This window comes from Clupea harengus, chromosome 24, assembly GCF_900700415.2.
Source record: "Clupea harengus chromosome 24, Ch_v2.0.2, whole genome shotgun sequence".
In the NCBI taxonomy this organism is placed as follows: Eukaryota; Metazoa; Chordata; class Actinopteri; order Clupeiformes; family Clupeidae; genus Clupea; species Clupea harengus.
This window is the reverse complement of record NC_045175.1, coordinates 3,991,301-4,017,327: the sequence shown is the minus strand read 5'-3', so window position 1 is coordinate 4,017,327 and position 26,027 is coordinate 3,991,301. Positions and strand designations below refer to the sequence as shown.

At 43.8% G+C, this 26,027-nt stretch overlaps 1 protein-coding gene across 2 annotated transcripts in view; it reads right to left on the bottom strand.

The window, feature by feature from the left end:
• The window catches only part of slc2a15b (solute carrier family 2 member 15b), a 17,021-nt gene extending 1,310 nt beyond the window's left edge, over window positions 1-15,711 (bottom strand). Inside the window, exons 1-12 of one of the 2 annotated variants that reach the window (XM_031562350.2) lie at window positions 15,553-15,711; window positions 13,018-13,116; window positions 8,003-8,163; window positions 6,638-6,762; window positions 6,033-6,178; window positions 5,053-5,185; window positions 3,248-3,435; window positions 2,766-2,876; window positions 1,946-2,047; window positions 1,443-1,518; window positions 695-822; window positions 1-5 (exon numbers count right to left, since the gene is read on the bottom strand). The exon at window positions 1-5 is cut by the window's left edge and continues 1,310 nt beyond it. In XM_031562350.2, the coding sequence (XP_031418210.1) occupies window positions 1-5; window positions 695-822; window positions 1,443-1,518; window positions 1,946-2,047; window positions 2,766-2,876; window positions 3,248-3,435; window positions 5,053-5,185; window positions 6,033-6,178; window positions 6,638-6,762; window positions 8,003-8,163; window positions 13,018-13,116; window positions 15,553-15,597 (1,319 nt within the window). In that variant the 5' untranslated portion in view covers window positions 15,598-15,711. The remainder of the gene's footprint in view (window positions 6-694; window positions 823-1,442; window positions 1,519-1,945; window positions 2,048-2,765; window positions 2,877-3,247; window positions 3,436-5,052; window positions 5,186-6,032; window positions 6,179-6,637; window positions 6,763-8,002; window positions 8,164-13,017; window positions 13,117-15,552) is intronic. The other variant, XM_031562351.2, reaches the window with a different exon arrangement.
• Window positions 15,712-26,027: the final 10,316 nt, after the last annotated feature.

Sequence of the window (26,027 nt, the reverse complement as noted above, 5' to 3'; positions counted from 1 at the left end):
GACATCTGCAGAAGAACAGAGCAGAGGTTACAGGTGAGACTTGTGATGTAGTCAAGATGGGGGTAAAGTAATGATTGTTCCTTTAGGTATGTGCTGTGGCCTATTATTTTCATGTTTATCAGCTCCCTGCATCGGGGAAGTGTTCTTTGAAAGATTTATCATTAGTATTATTCATACAGGTTATATTTTATGGTGGACATTTTACATATTGCTTCACATGTAATTTACTGTTTTTGTGTTGTAGACATACAGTAGCTAGTCTCCTTTTTACACTGTGTACACAAATCCTTAGTATCTTGTATTTGTATTTGTATTTGTACCAGTTATACAACAGTGTAACAACTGTTGCAATATAGCAACTGTACAATGGCAACACTCACCAGCTATGATCCATGGATTATATTTTATTATCTCTTAATATTTTAATATTTTTTTATATTATTTATATATATATTTTATTTTATATATTGTTTTTCTTATGTGAAGTACTTATTATGTTTTTATGTTTATTGTCAGCACCAATATGCCAAAACAAATTCCTGGTAGGTGTAAACTTGGCAATACAAACAATTCTGATTCTGATTCTGATTCTGATTCTGATTATCATCAATATTCTATGCCACTGCAGCCATTTTGTCAAGTCTACAGTTGTGGATGAAATGTGGTCAGGTGGAGAAATGGCCTGCTCTCTCACCTGCAGGAAGGGGAAGATGAAGCCGACCAAGAAGTTGGACATCCAGTTGAGAGACCCTCCTACGATGAAGGCAGCTGGTCGATGGGACTGCTTAAAGAGCTCCCCTGTCATCAAGAAAGGCACACCGGCTACACACACACACACACACACACACAATAAATAAGTAAATAAAATCTCTAAATTTACCTTTGCAAAAACACCTGAAAAGAATAATGAATACAACCCTCTACTACATTAAAACCTTTAAATAAAACATTGTCATCGTCTTTGTCATGTACATGCTTGGCCACTTGGGAGTGCTATTGTTCTCTTTTTTTTTTGCAGAGCGTTTTCACCTCTGACAATAAAGTGAATAGCAGAATTTAGGCCTAAAAACCATAGAATTTGGGCATTCCAAGTTCGGTTTGGTGACAAACCTGGGTAAGTTAACTCAGAGTAAGTGGCAAACCTCCTAATAGAAGAGCCCTATGGCTTCAACCTCCTTGCAAAACAAAGCCATAGAGCTCTTTTTTAGGAGGTCTACCACTTACTCTGAGTTATTTTACCCAGGTTTGTCAATAATCCACGTGCTTAGAATCCCCCCCCCCCAGGATTTAAACATGGTGACCACAGGGGTGTACAGCACAACACTCAAACATATTACCCCCCCCCATCTCAACTTCCAAGAAACAGAGAGATGCTGAGAAAGGACTGATGTGCTTCTAAAGCGGTGAGAGTAAACGTAAGGCTGGGGTAGGTAGAGCCGTACCTGGTCCTATGCAGAAGCCAGCGATGATGCCCACCACACAGGCCACGCTGATGTAGTGCATGAAGGGCATGTGAACCTGGAGGGGTTGGGGGGACAGACAGGAGGACGGTTGGGGGGACAGACAGGAGGACGGTTGGGGGGACAGACAGCAGAGACAGGAGGACGGTTGAACGGACAGACAGACAGTAGAGACAGGAGGACGGTTGAACGGACAGACAGACAGTAGAGACAGGAGGACACATGACATCAGTGCATTGATCAGTCAAAACAGTTCAACCTTCGACACTTATAAAGTAAATAAACAACCTAAAGATGGAAATTGGTCAAGAAAACGTCCAACAAGAAGGATGAGGAGACTTATGAAGCAAATAAATGAGCACGACTGAAAAGTAGAAAAAGGTGAAAGTGCACAGAGAGTTTACAGCCGGTGTGTTCTAATAGTTAATTAATAGTTTTTAATGACATTCATTAGGGACGTAAAGGAGTGACAGTGTGATCCCTACCTGCAGTATGAGTGACAGCGTGATCCCTGCACAGCAGATTCCCATGAATGTGAATCCACCAATCATGAGAGGTCTTCTGCCCACTCTCTCAATGGTGAAGCACTGTGGGAGTGGAGAAAAGCAATGGTAAAAAAAACACACACAGTGCTTTTCTGCTTACATTTGTAATATTTTTTCAGTTAACTCTAAAAATCCAACTTTAATCATTTTGAATGGACATCTAATGGAACACAATCGGCCTGTGACTATGTGACTATGTGTTTTTTTCCCTCTGAATAATATATATGAATATATATGTGAAATTCTGTCACACACCAGGTTTTGCTTTTATTAAGTTTCAAATTCTGATTTCTGATTCTGAAGTTGGAGACTCTGGCAAACAGATCGGTTGCACAATAGAGTTTTATGACTTCCTCAAAAGGTAAAGTGTATTTGCTCAACGTATCATGAGGGTAAACAATGAAGAAGAGTTGCTATGTTCAGCATCAACAGAATTGTGTAACCTCTTCAGTACACATAGTTACTGTGCACACTGCATTGTGTAACCTCTTCAGTACACATAGTTACTGTGCACACTGCATTGTGATACCTCTTCATAACACAGTCATGCAGCTTCCCTTTAAACAACCAACACACTTCCCCAGCTACGCACTAAATTCCCCGATTGGACAGTAGCTACCACATGGCGATGGCACAAGGACAGTAGCTACCATATGGTGATGGCACAAGGACAGTAGCTACCATATGGCGATGGGACAAGGACAGTAGCTACCATATGGTGATGGCACAAGGACAGTGAATGTGGTCAGTGGTTTCTCACCCCGACCAGGCCGGCGATGACCTCGATGGCGCCGGTGCCTACGGTGGTATACTGGATCTGTGACGGGGGGATTCCCGAATTCTCAAAGATGTCGTTGGTGTAAAACCAGATCTGGAGACACCAGGAGCGGAAAGACATAATTTGTGAGAAATAATACCATACCAATTTACAGACACACACATACAGCCAGTGTTAAATTCTGCCAAAAGACCTGCCAAATTCATCACCACAGATCAATGCCTGACAATACCAGGCTACGCCTCCCTTCCAACACAGACAAAATCACTCCCTCCAAACCACCACACATACAGAATCACACACACACACACACACACACACACACACACACACACACACACACACACACACACACACACACACACACACACACACACACACACACACACACACACACACACACACACACACACACACACACACACACACACATACGCTGAGAGCTCCCCTGAGAGTAGCCTCACCGCGTCGATGCCGGACAGCTGCATGCCGGCGTTGACCACCATGACGGTGAGCACCTGCCAGCGGACGGAGCGGTCGCGCAGCAGCTCCAGCACGGAGAGCGTCTGCACCGAGCAGAGCGAGCGCTGCTCCTCCTGCATCTCCTCCACCTCCGCCTGGATGTTGCTCTTCCTGCGATACCACTTCAGGGCTGCAGGGGGCAGCACACAGCTCATCAGAGAACAACGACAGTGTATAGCCAGTAAACCTGAGTCACTAAGAACTTATCTTATTTATGACGTTTGATAAATACATTTAATTTATAAGGGTTGTGATTTGAATTGGATCATCTTTCATACAGACCAAAATAGAACATGTAAAACATGGGTGTGTATTCACGCTTGGGCAATGGTCATAAACACATAGTCATAAACACAAATATGGGCACAGAGATGGCCTTAAAAATACATACATCCAAAACCATCTGGGTTCATGTGTATTTGACCTTGTATTTGACTGTATTTGACCTTCACCACTGGCACAAGACTTTCACTAAGTCCCCAAACAAAGCAAACCAATCATAACACAGACTATGCTCTCCTTCTTGAGATTATCCAGTCACGAGGACAAACTCCTCTTTAAAATCACCCAACAGAGACCTTCAAAAGACCTCAACACAGGAAATCCCCATCAAAAAAAAAAGAAGACAACATCACAGGCTTGCCTATCCTATCTTTGCCCCAAAAGATTGCGGTTAAGTACACCCGCGATGTGGATATAAATGATACTTCCACAATCCCTTTGTAACAGCCTACATTAATCGCCCACCCTCCCTGCCTGTGCCTTCCACATGCCGTCCCCCCCGCCCTCCTCCTCCCCCACCACCGCATACTTTGGAGTATTAGTCCCAGTTGGATGGCTTGCCAGAAGTGCTCGTGTGGTAGCCTCTTGCTGGCTGTGTATGTGTGTGTGTGTGCACCAGAAGTGCTTGTGTGGTAGCTCCTCACTGGCTCTGTGTGTGTGTGTGTGTGTGTGTGTGTGTGTGTGTGTGTGTGTGTGTGTGTGTGTGCTGTAGCCACTGTGCTGGAATGGCCAGCGAGGGGCTGATCCTCTCTTTGAGGAGACGGCTGTGATGCGAGACATGCTGTTCTCAGCCTCGGAGTGGAGATACGGATTAAGATGACGTGTTTTTGGAAATTCTGGATGAAATATGCGAGATATGTCAATACTGCAGAGGTGATGAGGATTGAGATTACGCTGATGTGTTGGGACAGTGTGTAGTCATTAGTGGCATCTATTAGCAGAAATGGAATACAGTGTTCATAATTATGTTATTATATATATATGTTAGTTATAATAACCTGTAACTGCAATTCGTTGTGTTTTCGTTATCTTAGAATGAGCCCTTCTTAACCACGGAGTTCACCATGTTACGCCGCCATGTTTCTAACGTAGCCCAGGATGGACAAACCAAAACACTCGAGTTATAAAAACATTGTCCTGGCATTTGACGGCCACTGTAGGTACTCACACGTGCTTGGACAGGGAAGGGTATTGAGCTGGTTGCAATTTAGCAACCTCACCACTAGATGTCACTAAAACCCACACAGTGTACCTTTAAAGATTTTGAAAAGAGTGACTGCCATAAAAGGGATAAGTGAGTGTGCTATGTAGACAACAACCATAAATAAATAAAAAGTTGTTACAATAAATAAATTGTAACATTTTAATGGCTCAAATAAGCACGGCAAACACAGGAGGATAAAACAGCGAAATTAGAAAGACCAGGATGCCCAGACAGGTGTGAGGAGTCTTGTGTGTGCCTCACCTGTGATGGTGGCGTGGATGTTTCGCTTCTCAATCAGCAGGTACCGCGGGCTCTCTGGAAACCATGGCAACAGCAGGAGCTGGAAGAAGGTGGGCACCACCACCAGGGAGAGGAATAAGGGCCAGTACTCCTCCTGGAAGAAGGATATGACATCAGAGAAGGATATGACATCAATACCCTCACCATCACAATCATCATCATCATCATGTCAAAATCCTGTTAATGACCACATGGCTTTGCATATTATTATATTTGCTTTTATAAAGTTTCAAATTCTGATTTCTGATTCTGAAGTTGGAGACTCTGGCAAACAGATCTGTTGCACAATAGAGTTGTATGACTTCCTCTAAAGGTAAAGTGTATTTGCTCAACGTGTCATGAGGGCAAACAGTGAAGAAGAGTTGCTACTGTATGTTCAGCATCAACAGAATTGTGTAACCTCTTCAGCACATAGTTACTGTACTCCTCCTGGGAGAAGGATATGACATCAATACCCTCACCGTCACAATCATCATCATCATCATGTCAAAATCCTGTTAATGACTACATGGCTTTGCATACCTGACTGAACTCTGCTGACTCCTGACTACATGTACACACACCTGTCATACCTAACCAAGAGCATTGCACTTCCAATGAGTTTGATTAGGTGAAATTGAAGCAGGGAGAGTTAAGGTTTTTCTGTGCCGGGGGGTGGGGGGTACTCAGAGGCAGGTGAGAGAGTCCTGACACGAACTGATTTACTCAAGAATGAATAGTCATACGCTTTCTTTTTTTGGCAGGATCGCGCCATCACATTGTTAACAGTAACCCCCTTTAAATCCTATTCTCAGAGTAATTTTCTAAAATCCTATCTGGAACTTGACCTAGAAACAACTGGTGGACCCGATGACCTGGCTGAGGGACCAGTGTTTGTTTCGTTGTCTGTGTTTACTGTGTTTGTTTACTGTGTTTGTTTACTGTGTTTGTTTACACCACACCTTCCCCAGCAGCTCGTGCAGCCCCAGGATCTGCGCCATGAAGACTCCGATGCAGATGAAGATGCTGGGCACGAGCCCGAGGAAGCCCCGCAGGTTCTTCGGCGCGATCTCCCCCAAGTACATGGGCACCACGCTGAGCGAGATCCCTGCAGAACCCAGCACAACATCGCAGAACATCAGGCCGGTACTCCAAGTACGTGCTTTGGTGACAAACCTGGGTAAGAACGTAGTGGTAAACCTCCTAAAGGAGCAGCCCTATGGCTTGGTTTTGTTAGGAGAATTAAGCCTTAGGGCTCCTCTATTAGGAGGTTTACCACTTACTCTGATTTAACTTTAACCCAGGTTTGTCACTAAACCACATACTTGGAGTACCTCCCCAGAAACGGAGGCTTACATGTAGATTACTTCAGTCTAGCCATCTAAATAAAGCCACTCGATACAAAGAGCATGTGTGTGCACAGCTCTTAATCTTTCAGTTCCTCCTCTAAAAGTGGACTCACTGTCACAACATTAGAAGGCGATGTTTTATGTCTTTATAATGCACAGTGACTTTTGTAGGACAGTAGAGCTTAATGCTGTGTGATTATGAGAGGCTGACCGAGTACCTGAGTGTATTCCTGTGATGAACCTCCCGACGATGATCATCTCAGGAGAGCCACACAACCTGCTGGACCCCATCAGCGCCCCCCCTATGAACACCAGGACCGTGCTGTACACCAGCGTCCCTTTCCTATGATGCAGGTGCGCAAACACACACACACACACAGAGACACACACAGACACACACACACACACACACACACACACACACACACACACACACACACACACACACACACACACACACACACACACACACACACACACGCCCAAACACCGACACACACACACACACACACACACACACACACACACACAGACACACACACACGGACATGCACACAGGCACGCACCCCCACACACACACACGTACACACGCTCAAACACAGACACAGACACACACACACACACACACACACACACACACACACGGACATGCACACAGGCACGCACACAGACACACACACACAGACACACACACACGGACATGTACACAGGCACGCACACAGACACAGGCACGCACACAGACACAGACACAGACACAGACACAGACACAGACACAGACATCTTTGATCAGATATTTCATGCTTAAGAACCAAATCAAAGACTAAAAACTAAACATTGGTCACGAAAACAAAAACAAATAGACAAACTCACAGCCAAATCAAAGATGAATTAACCACAACCAAACATGCAATTACTACCAATTATCATACGTCACTGAACTAAGAAATAATTCAAAAAAGGACATTTACATATGGAGAAAAACAGTAGAGACACAGAGAGGTAAAACAGGTTAAGGTTTAGGAGTTTAGCAGATTCTTTTATCCAAACTAACTCAGCAGGATATGTGTATAAATATAATATTTGACATATAGTTGACCTACATGTACATGTACTGTATGTATTGTATGTACATGTGTGCATGTGTAGAATATGCACAACAAAGGCAAACTGCCAAAGCAGAATACATAATGCAAAAAGCATGCCTGCCCCACATGGCATTTTGACATTGCATGTCACACTGCTTACAAAGCAAAAGTCCTCAGTCCACTCTCTTATATTCTATTGTACCTGATGCTTACATGGGCATGAGGCTGTTAGTGCCTTAAGGGCAAGTTCAAGCTTGACGTGGCATGACGGTTGTATGATCAGTCAGTACTGGTCTGTTTACTTACAGACATCTCCTTCAAATGTCACTTTTGGAAAAGGGCCAAGAAAGATGGAGATGGGAGGGGCGAACCAATAGCAATGCTCCGTACCTCCCAAAGAAAGGTCAGAGACGGGAGAGGCGAACCAATAGCAATGCTCCGTACCTCCCAAAGAAAGGTTAGAGATGGGAGAGGCGAACCAATAGCAATGCTCCGTACCTCCCAAATCTGCCGACGAGCACTCCCACCATGAAGGAGCCCAGGAGGCCGCCGATAGCAAAGATGGAGACGGTGACGGAGTACATGACCGTGAGGGTCTGCTCATCCAGGCCCACCCCATGCCTCCTCACCTGCGTGCTGTTATAGAACGCCTTAATGTACTGTGCAGAAGGAGGAGAAACAGAGAGAGAGAGAGAGTGTGTGTGAGAGAGAGAGAGTGAGTGTGTGTGTAGGTATTGTGAATCATCCTTGTCATGTGTACACGCACTCTACAATACAGCCCCGCCACACCCAAGCTCTAAGTCCTTAGCAAACTGCAATGGCGTGCATCTCATCCCAGAGGCATTGTTTTTTTTAGAATCAAAGTGTTTATCGATTTTCATGTGAGAAATACACACCTCACATTTAACATCACATTAACATTCTGCACTATACACACACTACACAGCAATCAGGGCAATAAAGACAGAAGTTAGTTAGTGTTAGTTAAGATCGAATAATGCTTGGAAATAGTTAATTATGGGGCACTAGTCAGTTGAAATTGAATAAAAGCTAGGAAGTGAGACCAGACCTGGTAGAATTAACCCCTACCATCATTCAATCTTGCAATACGATCTTCAAAGGAGGCTGTGTCCGTCATTAGCTTCAGCCAGTCTGTAAAACTAGGCCTTATTTGGCTCTTCCTGTGTCTAAGGACAGTTCTTACTGCAGTGATAAACACAGCTAGTGCCAGAGAAGACTCTGCTTTAGACACTCCTGGTGGTAGAAGGGACCTATTTACAAGCAGACATAGCTGTGGAGACTCTGGTAATGCTGTAGTTAACCACTCTCCAATGGTTTTAATGATTTGTTTCCAAAAAGGAAAAACTAGAGGGCAATCCCTCAAAAGATGGAGGTAGGAACCTGTGGCTTTCATATATTTCCAACACAGATTGTCTTTCATTAATCCCATTCTATGAAGCTTAACTGGTGTATAATAGTATCTGTGGATAACCTTGTAGTATGTAAATCTGCTAATTGCATCCCTCACAGGCCATCCTGCATCGAAACCACCTTTTCCCATGCCTTTTCCTCAATGTTTGAGTTCATGTCCCTCTCCCAGATTTGCCTTAAGTGATTACACTGACCAAATACTATCTGCCATTATCTTATAAAAAGCAGAGGCAGTACGAACCAGCTCCGGCACCTTAAAATAGCAGAGCGGCTTATTTGTGTCTTCATCAAGTGAGATCGTCAGACTTACAGAGCTCCTCAGTACTTCCAGAAATCTGCTTTATCCCTTTAATAGAATTTTAGTTTGAGTTCCTCAAATGACTGGAACACCCATAGGCATTGTTGAACAGCTACCATCACTGTCTCTCTTTTTTTATTTACTTTGATGGTTGTCATACGGAAAACTCTCTCTTTCTTATTCTCTCTTTCTTATTTACTTTGATGGTTGTCATACAGAACACTCTCACTTTCTTATTTACTTTGATGGTTGTCATACGGAACACTCGCTCTTTCTTATTTACTTTGGTGGTTGTCATATGGAACACTCGCTCTTTCTTATTTACTTTAGACTCTCAGTCCACACACTGTTGTCTGTTTTCAGGGCTTTATGCAACGGGACTAAGACTAAGATAAATCCTTGAGCGATTGCACGAGGGGAAACTGGGAGAAATGTAAGGGCTAAATCAATGCATAAATGTGGAGTCAGACTGTGCCACATGATTGCGCTCAAAATAGAGAATGAGGATTCAGGATTCAGAGAATCAGCTTTCTGCTTCATTTTTATGTGCTTTTTTCCCCTTTTAATTAGTCCATTTCTAGGATTAATTGGTGTAAAGCCGATGATGGATAATTAGTCACTTCCATCACACGCAAGCTTATTTTTATTTCGAAAAACTGTTTGGAAGGAAAGAAACGGATCGCCACGGTCTTGTACAGCCTCTCCCCTCTTTGAGGCGGTTCACACCTGGGACCAACATGCGTCTTGGGTGACCCGACCACGAGTGGGCAGCTCCATGTATGTCAGTTCACACCTGGCATTAGAATGTGTCTCCACGCGCGTCTCGAGTGACCACTTGTGATCGGATCTCACATCTCTGCTCTATATGCAAATAAACACGTACAACATTTCCACTTAAAACGACCAAATGTCTTGTTGTTTTTAAAAGTGGCAGAAGGTAGCAATCAAGGATTCAAGAAAAAGAAAAAAACTTCTCTCTGGATTTATTTTTCGTCTTGCGTCTTGAGTGCATCTTCTTTTCTCCTTCTCTCTGCCTCCTCTCTGCCTCCTCTCTTCTCTTCTCCTCTCCTCTCCTCTCCTCTCCTCTCCTCTCCTCTCCTCTCCTCTCCTCTCTCTCTCTCTCTCTCTCTCTCTCTCTCTCTCTCTCTCTCTCTCTCTCTCTCTCTCTCTCCTCTCCTCTCCTCTCCTCTCCTCTCCTCTCTCTCTCTCTCTCTCTCTCTCTCTCTCTCTCTCTCTCTCTCTCTCTCTCTCTCTCTCTCTCTCTCTCTCTCTCTCTCTCTCTCTCTCTCTCTCTCTCTCTCTCTCTCTCCTCTCCTCTCCTCTCCTCTCCTCTCCTCTCCTCTCCTCTCTCTCTCTCTCTCTCTCTCTCTCTCTCTCTCTCTCTCTCTCTCTCTCTCTCTCTCTCTCTCTCTCTCTCTGCCTCCTCTCCTCTCTCTCTCTATCTGCCTCCTCTACTCTCCCTCTCTCTCTCTCTCTCTCTCTCTTTCTCTGTCTCTCTCCTACCTTCTTTGGTTGCTTCAGGTCAGGGTCAGCTGACTTGTGCTTTATGTCCTTCAGCTGTTTTACCGGCCTGTCAATCAATGTGCCGCACCTAATATGTCCATTTCTGTGCTTTAAAGATTGACCCACCCATCACACTCTGCCATGTTCTTCTCGTTCGCCTACGCGCGTGGAGTCACTGGGGACGGGGCAGTTCTTCAAGAGCCCACGCTTAAATTTACCCTAGGGGCTAATCACAGGACATAGCATTCCGACGGATCAAATTTAGAGGTCTGTCTTTTCTTGTTGACATGTTTGAGTGAGTTACTGTAAATGAATGTCTTCCTGAGTGCGTGTGGAGTGCAGAGGCCGCTTCATTCCCCCTTGCACTTGCACCTTCAGGAGGCCAGCCACACACACACACACACACACACACACACACACACACACACACACACACACACACACACACACACACACACACACACACACACACACACACACACACACACACACACACACACACACACACACACACACACACACACACACACACACACACACACACACAGACACACACCTTCACACAATGTGTAATGCAATTACTAGCCTGGAACTGCTAGCTTGTCATCTGACCACACTGAGAAAAAAAGGTCACCTTAGAATTTGCCTCCCAATGAATGGACATTGAAAGCCCATTTAGACCCTCATTCAATTGGAAAGAGATGGAAGGTAAAGTGGGAAATCTGAAGGGGGAAATCTAATCTGCCAATACAGTGCAAATCTTGTGGCAATGGCTACTACCCATGTACAATACTTGCATGATAAATCTGCGGCAAAGAGCTTGCATATACATTTAATTCTAAAATGGTATAATGCCCTTCAACATGCAACGTAGGTCATATACTGTATAAAACATATATTCTAACATTGTTATTTTATACTATACTAAAAATAAACATGTTTGAATTTGACAGACTTTCCATATGGGTATCTTAGACGCTGTCTGGCTTGTCTGGGGCATTTAGTCCCCATGTCAAACAGACGGAGGGCCGATGCCTATCAGTGGGCTTGACACGCATAGCAGGCACACATTCCATCGCTCATCTCCTTCCCAGACATGTGGCCATGGGGAACGGAGGAATTATGTGTGAAGAAGAGGAGGAGGAGGAGGAGAAGAGGAGAGAGAAGAATAAGGAAAGTGGAGGTTATCTCTTTGGGCCATCTGCCTGTCTGCGAGTCATGTGACTCCTCCTCTCCTCTCCTCTCCTTCTTTCTCTCTCTCTCCGCCTCATCTCGCTCTTCTGCTTCTCTTGGTCGTCTCAGTTCACGGTCGACAATTCAGATCAGCCGCTTTGTGCTTTATTTGCTTCTGCTGTTTTACCGGTTTCCCAATCAGAGGCGTGGAGCTATGTAAATTCCTGTGCTTTAAAGATGGGCCAACCACCCACCCCTCCCTGACACACACACACACACACACACACACACACACACACACACACACACACACACACACACACACACACACACACACACACACACACACGCGCACACACGCGCACACACGCGCACACACGCGCACACACACACGCACACACACACACACACACGCACACACACACACACACGTTTACTCTCGTGACTCCTCGACTGGCAGGCGGGGGCCACTTAACGCCCATTCTCCACATTACAGCCCATTAACACCACGGTGGCCAACCAATTTCCAGACTGGAAGCTGCACCCGCCCGTGCTGCCCACAATGAACGCCTCTTTCCTCCTCTTCAGCTTCAGACTCTCCCGTGTCAAAAAACGAAGCAGGTCGAAATCAGAGCGGACTACCGTGCATCGTTGGCGGCAGAGGATTTCTGTCAGTTTTACCATGAGAGACCGTCCGTTGTCCGCTGAGAGTTTGGACACTGACACAAGACATCAGACAGCAGTGTATGTGAAGACATATCGATTTGTAATGAACTCACAGTGTTTTTAAGGCAAGTTAAGACATTCTCAGAGCATATGTGTCTTACCTGTTCACCCTAAGTTATCAAGGATGCAGCATAACTTGCCACAGTGTGGCAGGGCAAAAAATATAAAAATAATTGGTTCAAGGGATGCAACAAAAGTAATAAAAGTACCCTTAAGTTAAGATACATTAGGCAAGGTTAACTGGAAATAGCAAGTTTTATGTAATTATTACGTTTGTGATGAAGTAAATAAATGTCCGTTTTTTGTGTGAACTAAAGCCATTGATTAACAGACTAACTGATACATAGATTGATTGATTGATTGATTGATCATGTTGACTCACGTCAGCAGGAGAGTTGACCACAGCGAGGTTGTAGCCATACAACAGGGAGCTGCCAAAGGAAGAGAGGAAAGCTACAGCTAACAGGGACTTCGTCAGGTGCTGAGGAGGAGACAGAGGAGATGTGTCAACTGGACAGACAGACAGACAGGCAGATAGACAGACAGACAGACAGACAGACAGACAGACAGACAAATAGACAGGAAGGCAGACAGACAGACAGACTGGCAGATAGACAGACAGACAGACAGACAGACAGACAGACAGACAGACAGACAGACAGACAGACATCTTTTAGTTACTCCACAGGGAAATGGTGCCTCCTCTCCAATTGCCCCATAAAGGCCACAAAGAGTAAGAAACATGCAGGACAAATTACATTTGCACGTAAGATGTATAATATCAAACATAGTGGGTAGTAGACTGAGATGCTAAAGTGTTAGCTAATTAAATGATGTCTTTGGCAATTAACCTAATAACATACCAAAACAGTGATGGGGTTTATACAGAATGGAAACTAACTACATGCCACATATAAACAAAAGAGCCAAAACAAAAAGAGCACAGCAGTGACTGAACTTAGTTTGAGAACCTGTATTTCATTTGGCCCACAATCAAGAACAAACATAAGCCGCTTTCTGTCCCAGGAATCTACAGAAAGAGCTTTTCCAGTGGTCAACCTGAACGGACTCTGTTTAACCTACTTCAAGCCAACGTTTGAACTGGCCAGTCACTTTCAGTAGAACTCTTCACATCCAGGGTACAACTCTGCTTCAACGGCGGCCCCAGCTACAGCAAGTAGCCTACTACCAGAGCAGAAGCCAGTCACATTCACACCACATTAGCATCTCGCATTTCTCTGTTTCCCATGACATTGTAATTGGTTCTACATAGAGGAATTAATCCAGAGCAATGGCTATATAGACACATACTGTATTCAGTGGCATGAAATAAGACACAGTGTGGAGTATAACCTGCCTGCGGTCTCTCTGTGTCTGATGTTGGCCATAGGCCACGCTGGCATGCACATGACTCCATCAGATGCTGAATCAACTCGTGCCAAAGGGGGTGAATATTTGCCTCGCCAACGTGGGTTACGTTAAGCCTCTCGCCAGAAGAATGAATTCTTCTGTACCGCCTAGGTAAATCTCCCTATTTTGTTTTTTGCTTAAGTCAGCACAGAAAATCAGAGATCGGAGGCCGGCACGAGACATCTTTCCAGTTTACACTTTTGGGTGTACAGAGCAATGGCCACCACAAAGCCTACATAAAAACTGTCATATCCAACCAATTAAAATTTGTGGCCAATCCTGAAGTGACAGTTCCATTGTTGTCAGTAGGTAGAGCCATTTCATGAGATAGGACACATTAAATCATTGTCGTTCTCACTGTAAAATGCATCGTCATTAAACACAATACACCACATTATCTAAAAAAAAGGGGCCTTGTGTATCAATAAGTAAGTCTTATAAGTACTACACTACTGTTTAAAAAGAAAAAAAAAGTTCAGCACAGGTCGCAAACTGCTGGAGACGCTTGTGTCTTGGCACCAGGCCACACACCCACACACACACACACACACACACACACACACACGCACAGTTCAAGGCTCAAGGCTCAGCCCACTGTATCGGAGGCCAGGGTGGGTTACTGAGGACTTTTCCCAGAGTTCCTAGCACTGCCAATACAGTAGGGAAGGCTCAGCATGTCCCAGCATAAGTAGTATTAGCCGGAGAGGATGACTTTCAGAACTTGTGCTCTGAGAGTCTGCCCTACAACATCCTTGACCACAGTTTATATAAGAACGACTTGGTGGCCGTGAAAGAAAGACTACAAGAAGCAACAAAAATAACTGCTCCTGACAATAGGACATTATTTGACAGAAAATTGTTCTTAATGTTCTTATATGTTCTTGTGATCTGTCAAGGCAGTGCATGTCTCCTTGTCAGTTGACCACAATACAATAATAGCTTACAGATGACCAGACGTTTAATTTAGTGACTGAACAGTCAGATGAAGAGACTTATGCAATTAAACGTGAGAAAGGGCGCTCAAACAATGGTGCCCTGTGTTACCAAATCAATGAAAATTTAGCCTTTCTTTGAATATTAGAGAAAACTTGGATCCTGGCAACAAAATAATACACTCAAACACTCAAACACTTCTGAGCCTCTCTTTCTCTCAATGTGTTTTTTGCAAACTTAAAACAAGGTCAGTTTAATCCTTAACCATGTCTATCCTATTCTTAAAATCTTGTGACTCTCTGAGATGACAGAAAGAGACAAGCATAGACCTACCACCAACGGATGACACTAAAACTTTCAAGACAGAGCAATGCAATAATGCAATTTCATAAAACTTCTGGCACAGACACAGACACAAACATCAGATGACAGATGCCACACAGCAATTCAACGGTGCGATCTGCCCACCTTTTCAATGTGTTGTCTACCACACAACACGAGGAAAATAACGTAAGGTAACGTTGTTGCACTTTCAGGTCGTCAAAAGGAAAAAAAAGGTATAATTATTACTTACCCCTGAAATTTTCCCACTAGAATCAATTAAAGCCTCTTCCGCCATTTATAGATAGGCTACATAGAAAACGGCTCCCCGTGACGCAACGCAACGCTGGGCGAGGAGGCTGAGAATAGTGAGGCTGAGTATAACAGTTTATGTCCCCGCTTTACGATCCATGTTGCTTTGGTAAAGGGAGGGCGTGTTTTGTGGTGACTGACTGGATTTTAAACTAACGGCTACGATTAAGGCAGCGTGGATTCCCACCAATCGCTACAGCTCCCAAAGGAATGATCCTGCCCTTACCGACTTCACTACCAAGTTGTTTCCAGAGTTTCAGCGGCGCGTTTTACAGATCAAAAGTTCTTTAGCACGTGCAAGTATGTGGCCAGTGTGGGAACCACTATCTGACATCTGTCGAAATGATGACCATAATCGAATAAAGATTGTAACATTTTACCATATTAAAGCCTGACACTTCACGATACTTTCCTACGCCTATTTTAGTTGGTTACGAATCTTCCTTAAGAATTTAGATATGCTATGGTAGGCTATGATGCTAGATAGATTAACATTTATAGCCTAATATCTATTCTGTTAATGTCTATTGTGCATTCATGGTGAAATAGGAGGCATAGAGGGCATATATATGCTCTGCTTTTTTCCTTCTGAGGCATTTAAGTTAATGTATAGTAACTGGATTAAGGACTGCACATCTACTTAAATAATGCTAATATCGGTTTGCCTCTCTAATTGTAGATCTACAAAGCAAAAAGAAGAATCTCTTTTTGGCACAATTGGCTCTTAGTGGTTATTGAAGTTTAATGATCTGATGTCAGGCCTGCACTGCTTGCTATGGTACATGGTTAAATGAAACACACGCACGCACGCACGCACGCACGCACACACACACACGCACACACACACTATAATATATCTTAATGTTCTGGGTGGATCTCCATGACCAATTCACAAATGGAAGTTTAACTTTTTGACAATATTTAAATGCAGAACCTAAACATGGACAGCTATTTTGATTGGGGGCCTGGTTTGGAATCCCACACCTTGAGCAAGGTATGCTGTACAGAGCAGAGAGAGAGAGAGAGAGATCATTTTCTGACAAGGTCCTGTCCAGACTTTGCAGAGAACCAGGTTAAATGAGGCCAAAGATGCCAGAGTGGAAATTATGCAGTGGTAATTGAGGGATCAATGTTTTCTTCCGAGTACACACTTCTGAGTATACTTTTCAAAGTATACACTGAACTTAAGACCGTACAACACAGTTCTAAAAGTACACACTGTGCGTATGTTTCGAGCAGGTTATTTTTGCCATCTTTGAGAGAATGAAAGATGGGGGAGTGAAAGACCTGATTCTCATGGTCCAATGCAATTGCATTTCTCTGCTTCATTTCACAGATACAGAGAGTTGACACGCGACACTAATTTGACACTGAGGTGTAAATACTACTTTTCTTCACTCCTTCCTTAAAGCAGCAATAAGGAGTTCTGTTGCAAAACTAGCAAGCTAACTGCCTAAAAGGTATGCAAAAACATTGCAAACACCACCAACAGCCCAGTTGACACTGATAGAAGCTTGCCAACATACTAACTGGTGTCTTTTGGCAGTATAGCTGGTGTTGTCATGCTGTGAAAGCTTTTCTTCCATTTTTGCAGTGTGTTCCAGCCCGGAACATAGAACTACATAGTGACATGGCTAGTGGAAAAGACACAGGTGTTTATCTGTCCTTCACATGACCATATGCTATCAAAATGAATTAGAGGATGGTACCAAAACTAGTTGCCTATAAAACCATACCTCATAAAGTGTCAAATTGTTGCGTAGTGTTAGTTTAAAGAAAGCCTAATGGTGGAACACACTGGCTCTCAATCAGTTATCGCTGTGCACACCGTTTCCGAAATAGATCCTCACTCTTCAATGCTACGCTTTTCAATCCTGCTCCTATTCCTCTCCGCAGTGCATACTATCTTGAGGTCAGTCTATTGAAAAAGCTACTGATTGGCTGAGACAGGTGCGCTCAGCTGATTGGTAGTGTTAATTGGCTACAGTAAGATATGCAGTGCAGGGCAGGATGGCAAAGATGCAGGAGGTAGTTTTCAGTAGTTTTTTGTTTCATAAACTCTCTGTAGTAAGGAGAGTCTTGTGATTGACCTTGAGTGGAGGGAGTATGTCTGCTGACAGGATGCATCGTCATGGAGGAGAATACACACCTCCCCCTCCTCACACATACTTGCGCTCACACACACACACACACACACACACACACACTCTCTCTCTCTCTCTCTCTCTCTCAAGAGTATGCTGCATGTTTTCAACAGTACACTGCAGCACATGTCTGCTAATGCCTGTTAGCCTCCCTATTTGTTCTTCAGACATTCACACATAGACAGTTTTAAGGGCTCAACATAAACCAACATAAAGATGTTTGAAGAAGAACCATGAAAGAGGACCTGTTATGCTCATTTCCAATGTTCATAATATGATTTTTTTATTCAACTAGAATAGATTTACATAACTCAGCGTTCCAAAAACATTTTTTTTTTCTCATACTGTACATCTCTATTCATCTCTATTCACCCTCATACTATTCATCTCTATTCATCTCTATTCACCCTCTGTCTGAGACGCTCTTTTAGAGCTCCTGTGTCTTTAAGCCCTCCCCTCCCGATGAGCCTAGTGTGCTCTGATTGGTCAGCTAACCGGACAATAAGGATTGTGTTTCGAGATTGCGTCATCTTGTAACAAAGGAAAATGGCTGCAATTCCATTGAGACATCAGGCCGCTGACAAATGACGGTGAGAGTTACTTCCTCTGGCGTTTACTTTGGGCTTTGGGTAACCTTTAACCGTTTACATGCGAAAAAAGCTACATAACACACTAAAGGAAAGGAAAAAAACAGAAAACTATAATAGGTCTTCTTCAATGGCAGCCCAGTGGTGGATAAATACAGTGAGCCTTTGGGGTCATAGAGTCTTGATGCTGAGGCCCCCCCCCCCCCCCCCCCCAGGTCATGTGCTGAAAGTCATATGACTTCCATCGGGGCACGCTTTGCCTGTGGCACCCTGCTGCTTTTGTGACCAATCAATTCCTGTGGCTCACATAAGGCTCTATTCACGTGTGTGAGGGGAGGAGAGGAGAGGAGAGAAGAGGGGGGGGGGGGAGGAGAGGAGAGGGGGAGAGGAGAGAGGAGGTGTACCCTGCTGAAATGTTATTTAAACCATACAAGCTCACACACACACACTAACACACAGACACACAGATTCACATACACAATCACCTCACAGGCTCACACACACATACAGACATACACACTCAGGATTCAGATTCGTTCACTCATGCTTACACACAGGCACACAGATTTTGTGTACATTCACAACAGAGTCCTTGAAGAAGCTTGCAGATCCAGAGTGAGAAATGTCACACACAGCTAAACAAAGCCTAGTACACACACTACATAGTACACACACTACATAGTGCACATAGTACATAGTACTAATGAGAATGAGAAGTCTGCCTTTGAGTTTTGACACTATGTGGTCAGCATACTCAACACATCCCACCCCATCCTCAACCTGAAAGACAAGCATGGATCAAAGGCAAATACAGAGGCAATGGAGGAGAAAAACAACAAAACTGAATGAATGAATGAAAGCACAAACGGATGAATGAATGAACGAATAAACGAATGAACGAATGAACGAATGAATGAACGAATGAATGAACGAATGAACGAATGAACGAATGAACGAATGAACGAATGAATGAACGAATGAATGCATGAAGGAATGAATGAACAAACGAATGAACGAATGAATTAATGAATGAACAAACGAATGAACAAATGAATTAATGAATGAACCAATGAACGCACGAATGAATGAATGAATGAATGAATGAATGAATGAATGAGAGATGGTTGATGGATGATAGATGAACATCAGTCAGCTTTCCTCCTGAACTGATTGCTGTTATATCTACTGCTACTGATGTAGTTATCAATGTTATTAGTGGCGGTTGTGGGTGAGTAAAAAAAGTCTCATAGCTTGTGAGAAACTACCAGGCGTTGGCGCTGTGGATGTCCAAACTGCTGTTGCCCTGTAAGATGCACCTGACAAGGAGAACCAATCAGTAAATGTTCAGCGTGTGTCCTGACTAAAGGATCGAAGGATCACAATCAATCAGATAAAAAAGTGAACAAACAAATAAAAAAAGTAAAAACAGCTCAACATGCTACTGTTCTGTGTTTGCCTCTTGGGGCTCCCTCTCATTTCTCCTCCTCTCTTTTTCTCATCTCATCTTTCCCTTCCTCTCCTCTCCTTCCTTCCTTCCCCTCTCATCTCCTCTCCTACCTCCCCCCTCTCCTCTCCTTCTCTTCTCTCCTCCCCTCTCCTCCCCTCTCCTCTCCTCTCCTCTCCTATCCTCTCCTCTCCTCTCCTCTCCCCCCTCTCCTCCCCTCTCCTCTCCTCTCCCTCTCTCCTCTCCTCTCATCCCCTCTCCTCTCCTCATCTTCCCCCCTCTCCTCTCCTCTCCTCTCCTCTCCTCTTCTCTTCTCTCCTCCCCTCCCCTCTCCTCTCCTCTCCTCTCCTCTCCTCTCCTCTCCTCTCCTCTCATCTCCTCTCCTTTCCTCTCCTCCTCTTCTCCCCTCCCCTCCCCTCTCCTTCTCTTCTCCCCCTCTCCTCTCCTCCCTCTCCTCTCCTCTGCTGGGGCCTGAGGCCTCTCACAGTGGCCCGATGCATCACATGCTCCAGCGCCCTGAGCCTGAGGAGCAGAGGATTAGCAGGAGCTCCCCATGAGAAACTACCGTATCATGGATTAACGGCCCACCTCCACGGCTCCTCACAAAACACGCGAGGGAACCCTTACAGGAAAGCACAGTTCCCAGAGAATTACAGAGAATTCCGGAGAGTTCCGTGTGCTCCCCTCCCATATGGCCTGGATGAGGCCTGTCACATGAGATGTGAGGTGCAAGTTGAAAACAGCAGCATTAATCAACATTATGAATGACAAACTGAATGCGTTCACTGCTTCTGATTAACACACAAGTACAGTTTAGAGTATTCAGCCTTACCATCATTTCTGTCCTTGATTTATCCTAAGAATTCCCAGGCTAGCACGTCCTCAAATCCCTTCCCATCCTCATTCGCAAACCTTTTCTGGGTAGTTTCTATTTAGTTTTCCAGTGAGTTTCTTTTATTCCTGCCCTTTCATGCTCTTAGCTGCGTCTGAATGACGGTGTGCAGGGATCACTAAAAACCCCCCCACACACATATCATCACCATGTGACTGCCAACCCCACGAGGAAGTCTGCTTATGACTGCACCAATTCACTTAGCCATTGACTTATTTAAATAGCAGGCCAGTTAAAGGGGGAAGAAGAAGAAGAAGAAAAAAAAAAAAGAGAAATGTTTCCCAGGTGGGCTTCTAATGCGATAACCGCAAGAGGTGACAAACATTTTCTGCGGGACAGTTGTCCACGTTGCCATGCAGATGCGGACAGTGAAGGACACCGCTGGACACAAGAGGACTCCTGTGTTCGGGCCTAATGAGCACCAGGTCTCTGCTTATCTCGTTTGTGGTGCCAATGCAACCTGGGATATATATAGCCTCCGCCGTCATCTCGTCACGTTAGAAATGCCCGGCGAATGGCTGGAAGAGGGAGAGATGCGTCTCATATAAAAGGCAACAGCCTCCTCTTTGTCAGTCTCTTTCATTTAAGTATCTGACTCTCTTTGTCCCACACTCTCGCTCTACTCTCCCTTTCCCTCTCCCTCTCCCTCTCCCTCCCTCTCTCTCTCACTCACTCTCTCTCTCTCTCTCTCTCCCTCTCTCTCTCTCTCTCACTCACTCTCTATCTCTCTCTCTTTCTTCCCCTCCCTCTCTCACTCTCTCTCTCTCTCTCTCCCTCTCTACTCTCCCTCTCTCTCTCACTCTCTCTCTCTCTCTTTCTTCCTCACACTCACTCTCACTCATGTTTTCTCTTGCCCTCATTTTCTCTCTCTACATATCCATATCTATCTCTCACCAAGCATCGTATGATTTTACAATTTACTTTTTTTAACCCATCGGGATGAGATCTAGGGGTATCAAACCATCCCTTCATCTTGAGTACCAAAGCTAAAGATGTTTAGCTCCTTGAGTCTATTTCTAGTGACCAGGACCCCTCGCACAGATCTGAGGCACAGATCATGTTGAGATCATAGTAAAGTCACAGATCTCTCTCCTAGTCCCCTGTTGAGATCATAGTAAAGTCACAGATCTCTCTCCTAGTCCCCTGTTGAGGTCATAGTAAAGTCACAGATCTCTCTCCTAGTCCCCTGTTGAGGTCATAGTAAAGTCACAGATCTCTCTCCTAGTCCCCTGTTGAGGTCATAGTAAAGTCACAGATCTCTCTCCTAGTCCCCTGTTGAGATCATAGTAAAGTCACAGATCTCTCTCCTAGTCCCCTGTTGAGGGGAGTATGGGGTTGGACCGGTGCGGTTCTGACCCGAGTCAGCTGCTTTCAGGACCAGTGACTCATTGTGAGTCACTAAAGAATTAAATGAACAGAAAATGTTGTGAGTGAACCCATGTGGAAACGGTCTGTAAAAAACATCTTGGAATCACACTTGTCTTTTTTTGGGAGAGGAATATACTTTATAGTTAGGCTGACGTTGTCATACTCATAATTCTAGTCAGAATATGAGTCTGATACTGCTCCATTAGGCTGTGATTATGGGGCGTGTTTCAACCGAACCAGGAAAAAAAATTCCTCTTCGCTCAATTGGATATATCCACAACCAATCAGAGCAACGTAGTATGACCATAACGTAGACCATCGGGGCCAGCTGATGAATTCAACTTTTACCGGATCCCGTAGGAAGGACGGCAAAAACATCTTTTCGATCGACAAATGCCTTGATCACGTTTCTCTGTTCCTCTTTCAAAATGAATGCGCTGTCGATGTCTTCTAAAACAGACTTGAATCTAAACATCTCAGCTCTACAGCGGCAGCCATGTTTTTTGAAAACGAATTCAACCTAAGCTCTTTGGTGACGTGGTTGATTACGTTATTGTTGATCATCTGTCCATCATCGTATCAAGCCCGCCCTGACAATTTGATTGGTCTGTACAGCTTCTGGTCGGGCATAATTCCTCCTCAATAGAGCAATGCCAGACCGAACTTCCTGACCTCAAATGTTGTGGGCGGGGTTACGTTTGTCTGGTACCCAGGCTACTTTATAGTGGTAAATAGTACAATATCAACTTGGATCAATTGCCACCTTTGTGAGATCAAGAAGACTAATCAATCTGAATCAATTAAAATACACTATTATTTGTAACATTACCTCACACTATTAAATAAGTGAAGACGTGGCATAAACGGACTGTATGATTGTTGAATGAATGAACAGTTTATTCTTACATGAAACAGTACATTTAGTTGTTTCGAGTATAAACCAGATTAAAGATAATAGAAAGAAAGCCAAATTGATGTTAACAACCATAAGCAATGATAATAGTATTGAAAGAAATGGTTGCCCATTGTTAAATATAATAGCCAATTAACCACATAAACATAAATACATTGTATGCAAAGAACCTGTTAATAAACCCATATTGAATGTGAACGAATAAAGGGATGAGTGGGGGAGAGATAGATGACATTTCTATCTGTGTGCCTCTGTGTTCTCAGCGATAAGGATTGGGGTGTTTTGGTTATGTCTCGAAGGCCATAGGGTCGCTCTGACCTCTGAGCAGAGATGGGCAGTATTTCTATTACTTGTATTTGAAATAAGTATTTCAATTACTTTTGAGTATTTTGTAATTTGTATTTGATAGGGCTGATAAAAAATCTAACGAAATTTGTAACAAAATACTTTACAGTGGAGTCATTTTGTATTTAAAATACTCAAAATACTTTCTCCAGTGTTTAGGCAGAAGGAGATTTTTTTTCAGTCGGATTCTACCACTAAACCATATGATCTGCCTCTGAATTTCAGTGTCGAATCAGGCAACAGTCAGGCAAAAGTGGTGTTTCAAATGGCCCCGCCCCTTTTTGGGGCGAAATGGAAATCGCCCCAGATCTCTCTCATTGACTCTCATGTTAAATAATTTTTTTTCACAAAACAGGGCTGTGTTCGAAAACTTAGATAGCTGTCTTGATCCTTGTCAATTTATCTTCATTAGTACGCCGACTAAAAGGAGGTTCTTTCAAAGAGCGAATCGAGTTGTTGCACTGAACGTTAGCCATCTTGACAGAATGTGACTTGATCAAAGCCGCAATAACGTATGACGAAAGCACGGTGGGGCGAGCCCTCCCGGAAGCCATAGAGATTGCATTGAGAGTCACACAGCTGCTGCCTGCAAAAATATATATACTGTATATACATAATCAATCAAGTTGATGTCTTTTAATAGCTTTGCTTAGTTACACTGACATTCTGTGACTGTTCTTCGTTTTTGTTGGGTTCACCAGGGCTTTGTGTACATTATATAGCCCCAGGGGCGGTCGCCCCTGAGCCCGTGGGTCTAGGGGGCCCGTAGCCGGGGCCCATAGACATATTTATGTCAATCTTAATAGTCTGAATAGCCAAGTCGCATTGCCAAAAATACTGATGTATACCCATATTCAGCGAAAAAATTACACTGACAGGTGTTATAGGCGGAATATGTGCACGGGGGGAGGGGGCGTGGCGGTTACAAACATGAAAAAAAAAGGGTACGGGACTAAAATGTTTGGGAACCACTGCCTTACGCCACTGACAAGGGCCCAGCATAATAGCCTGCACCTGGGCCCGTGGTATTTACATTACGCCACTGTATAGCCCAAACCTGAATGCTCTGCTATACCAAATTGTGAGAAAACGGAAAATCCAGAAAAAGTATTTCCTATATTTTAAATACAAAATACATGTATTGTATTTTGTAACATTTTCTGGCACCAGTATTTTGTATTTTATTTTAATACATTTATTTGAGGGGTATTTTGTATCAAAATAAATGTTGATGTATTTTTGCCCATCTCTGCCCCCGAGTACATATCCTGCAGCAGTTGGTAACTGTTCTATATCACACGTTAGGGCCTGACCCAGTTTTCAAGAAAAATGGGAAGTCAGGCTTTAACCTTCAAACTCCATCTCTGTGCACCCTCATTACACATTCTTCATATTCTGACACATGAGTGTTTGGGTTGCAGACATTTGAAACAACTCTGTTATGAGGGTAGGAATATTATGAGGCTAACTTTGAAGCAGTACTTTTGCCATTTGAGGCTTGTGCCCCATTTAAGAGCTGTTATTCATACATGCGTGGAGACACTGGCACCACATTTGTTTGGGGAGAATGCCATTTTTAGCCATCTTGATGAAGCTATAGCTTGACATGCCCCTCAGTCAAAATAGTTTCAACTTGTCTTTTTCTTTTCATCTACATTTCTATTTGTGGTATCAATATCTAGGAGGTTTATTGGTGCTTTCATGGGGTAAAAAAACTATTTTACTGAATGTCACTATGGGTGGCCTGATGTAAAGGGACAGGCAACATTCCTAGCAACCACCCTTGACTATCGTAGTGACACCCAAGCAACCACCAAAGCAGCCACCTCACCTACCGTAACAATCACACAAACTACCCTAGCAACCTCCTTGACTACCTCAGTTACACCCAATTCATTTACACCCAATACATTTTTTCTAAAGCTTTTACTTTGTTTTCAAGTGCAGTGAGGTAGAAATGATACTCTGTGTTCTCATTGATAAGTGTTTTGGTTATGTCTCTGAGGCCATAGGGTCGCTCTGACTCCTGAGTACATATCCTGTGTCAGGGAATCACAGTATATCCTGTGTCAGGGAATAATATGAGGAACATGACAAGGCAGCCACTGTGACCACCAAGTGTGGTCACCATAATCTCCCAAATGGTAATCTTATCATGGTGATAAACTAAGGCCACACCCTGGCACTGTTCTGACGCCTGGGGTCAGCAAATCAACTGAGGTGGAAGCAACAGCCACCAATTCTAGTGTGGGATTGGGGGTAGGCCATTGAGAACCAGCTCAAGCACGCAATTTTTGGAAATCTAAGAAGTGGGGACCTCTACATTCTCGTCTGGCTCTCAAATCAACTTCTTCTGCTTGCGTTGGAAAATGCCAGTATTAAACTGAATGTGTTTTCACTTCCAGGTTCAAGTACTCTATTCAGGCTTTCAGCTACTCTGGTGGAACAAAGTTCCTTCTTTACCTTTTATTGTCCTGTTTGACATATTATTCTCCCTCTGGTTGTTCTTCTGACATGGACGTGGTGGTCAGGTGAGATTTCAGGGTTTGCCTTATCTGTGTTACGGTGGGGGATTGCATGCTTTTACGTTTTTAGAAAGTGTGTGTGATGTAGTCATATATACGTTTTGTAATCAGAAGTTACAGTTCAACGAATCATTGGTCGTATACAACATTTCATATCTATTCCTATGACTGTTAGAAAATCATTTTGGTGAAATGTTC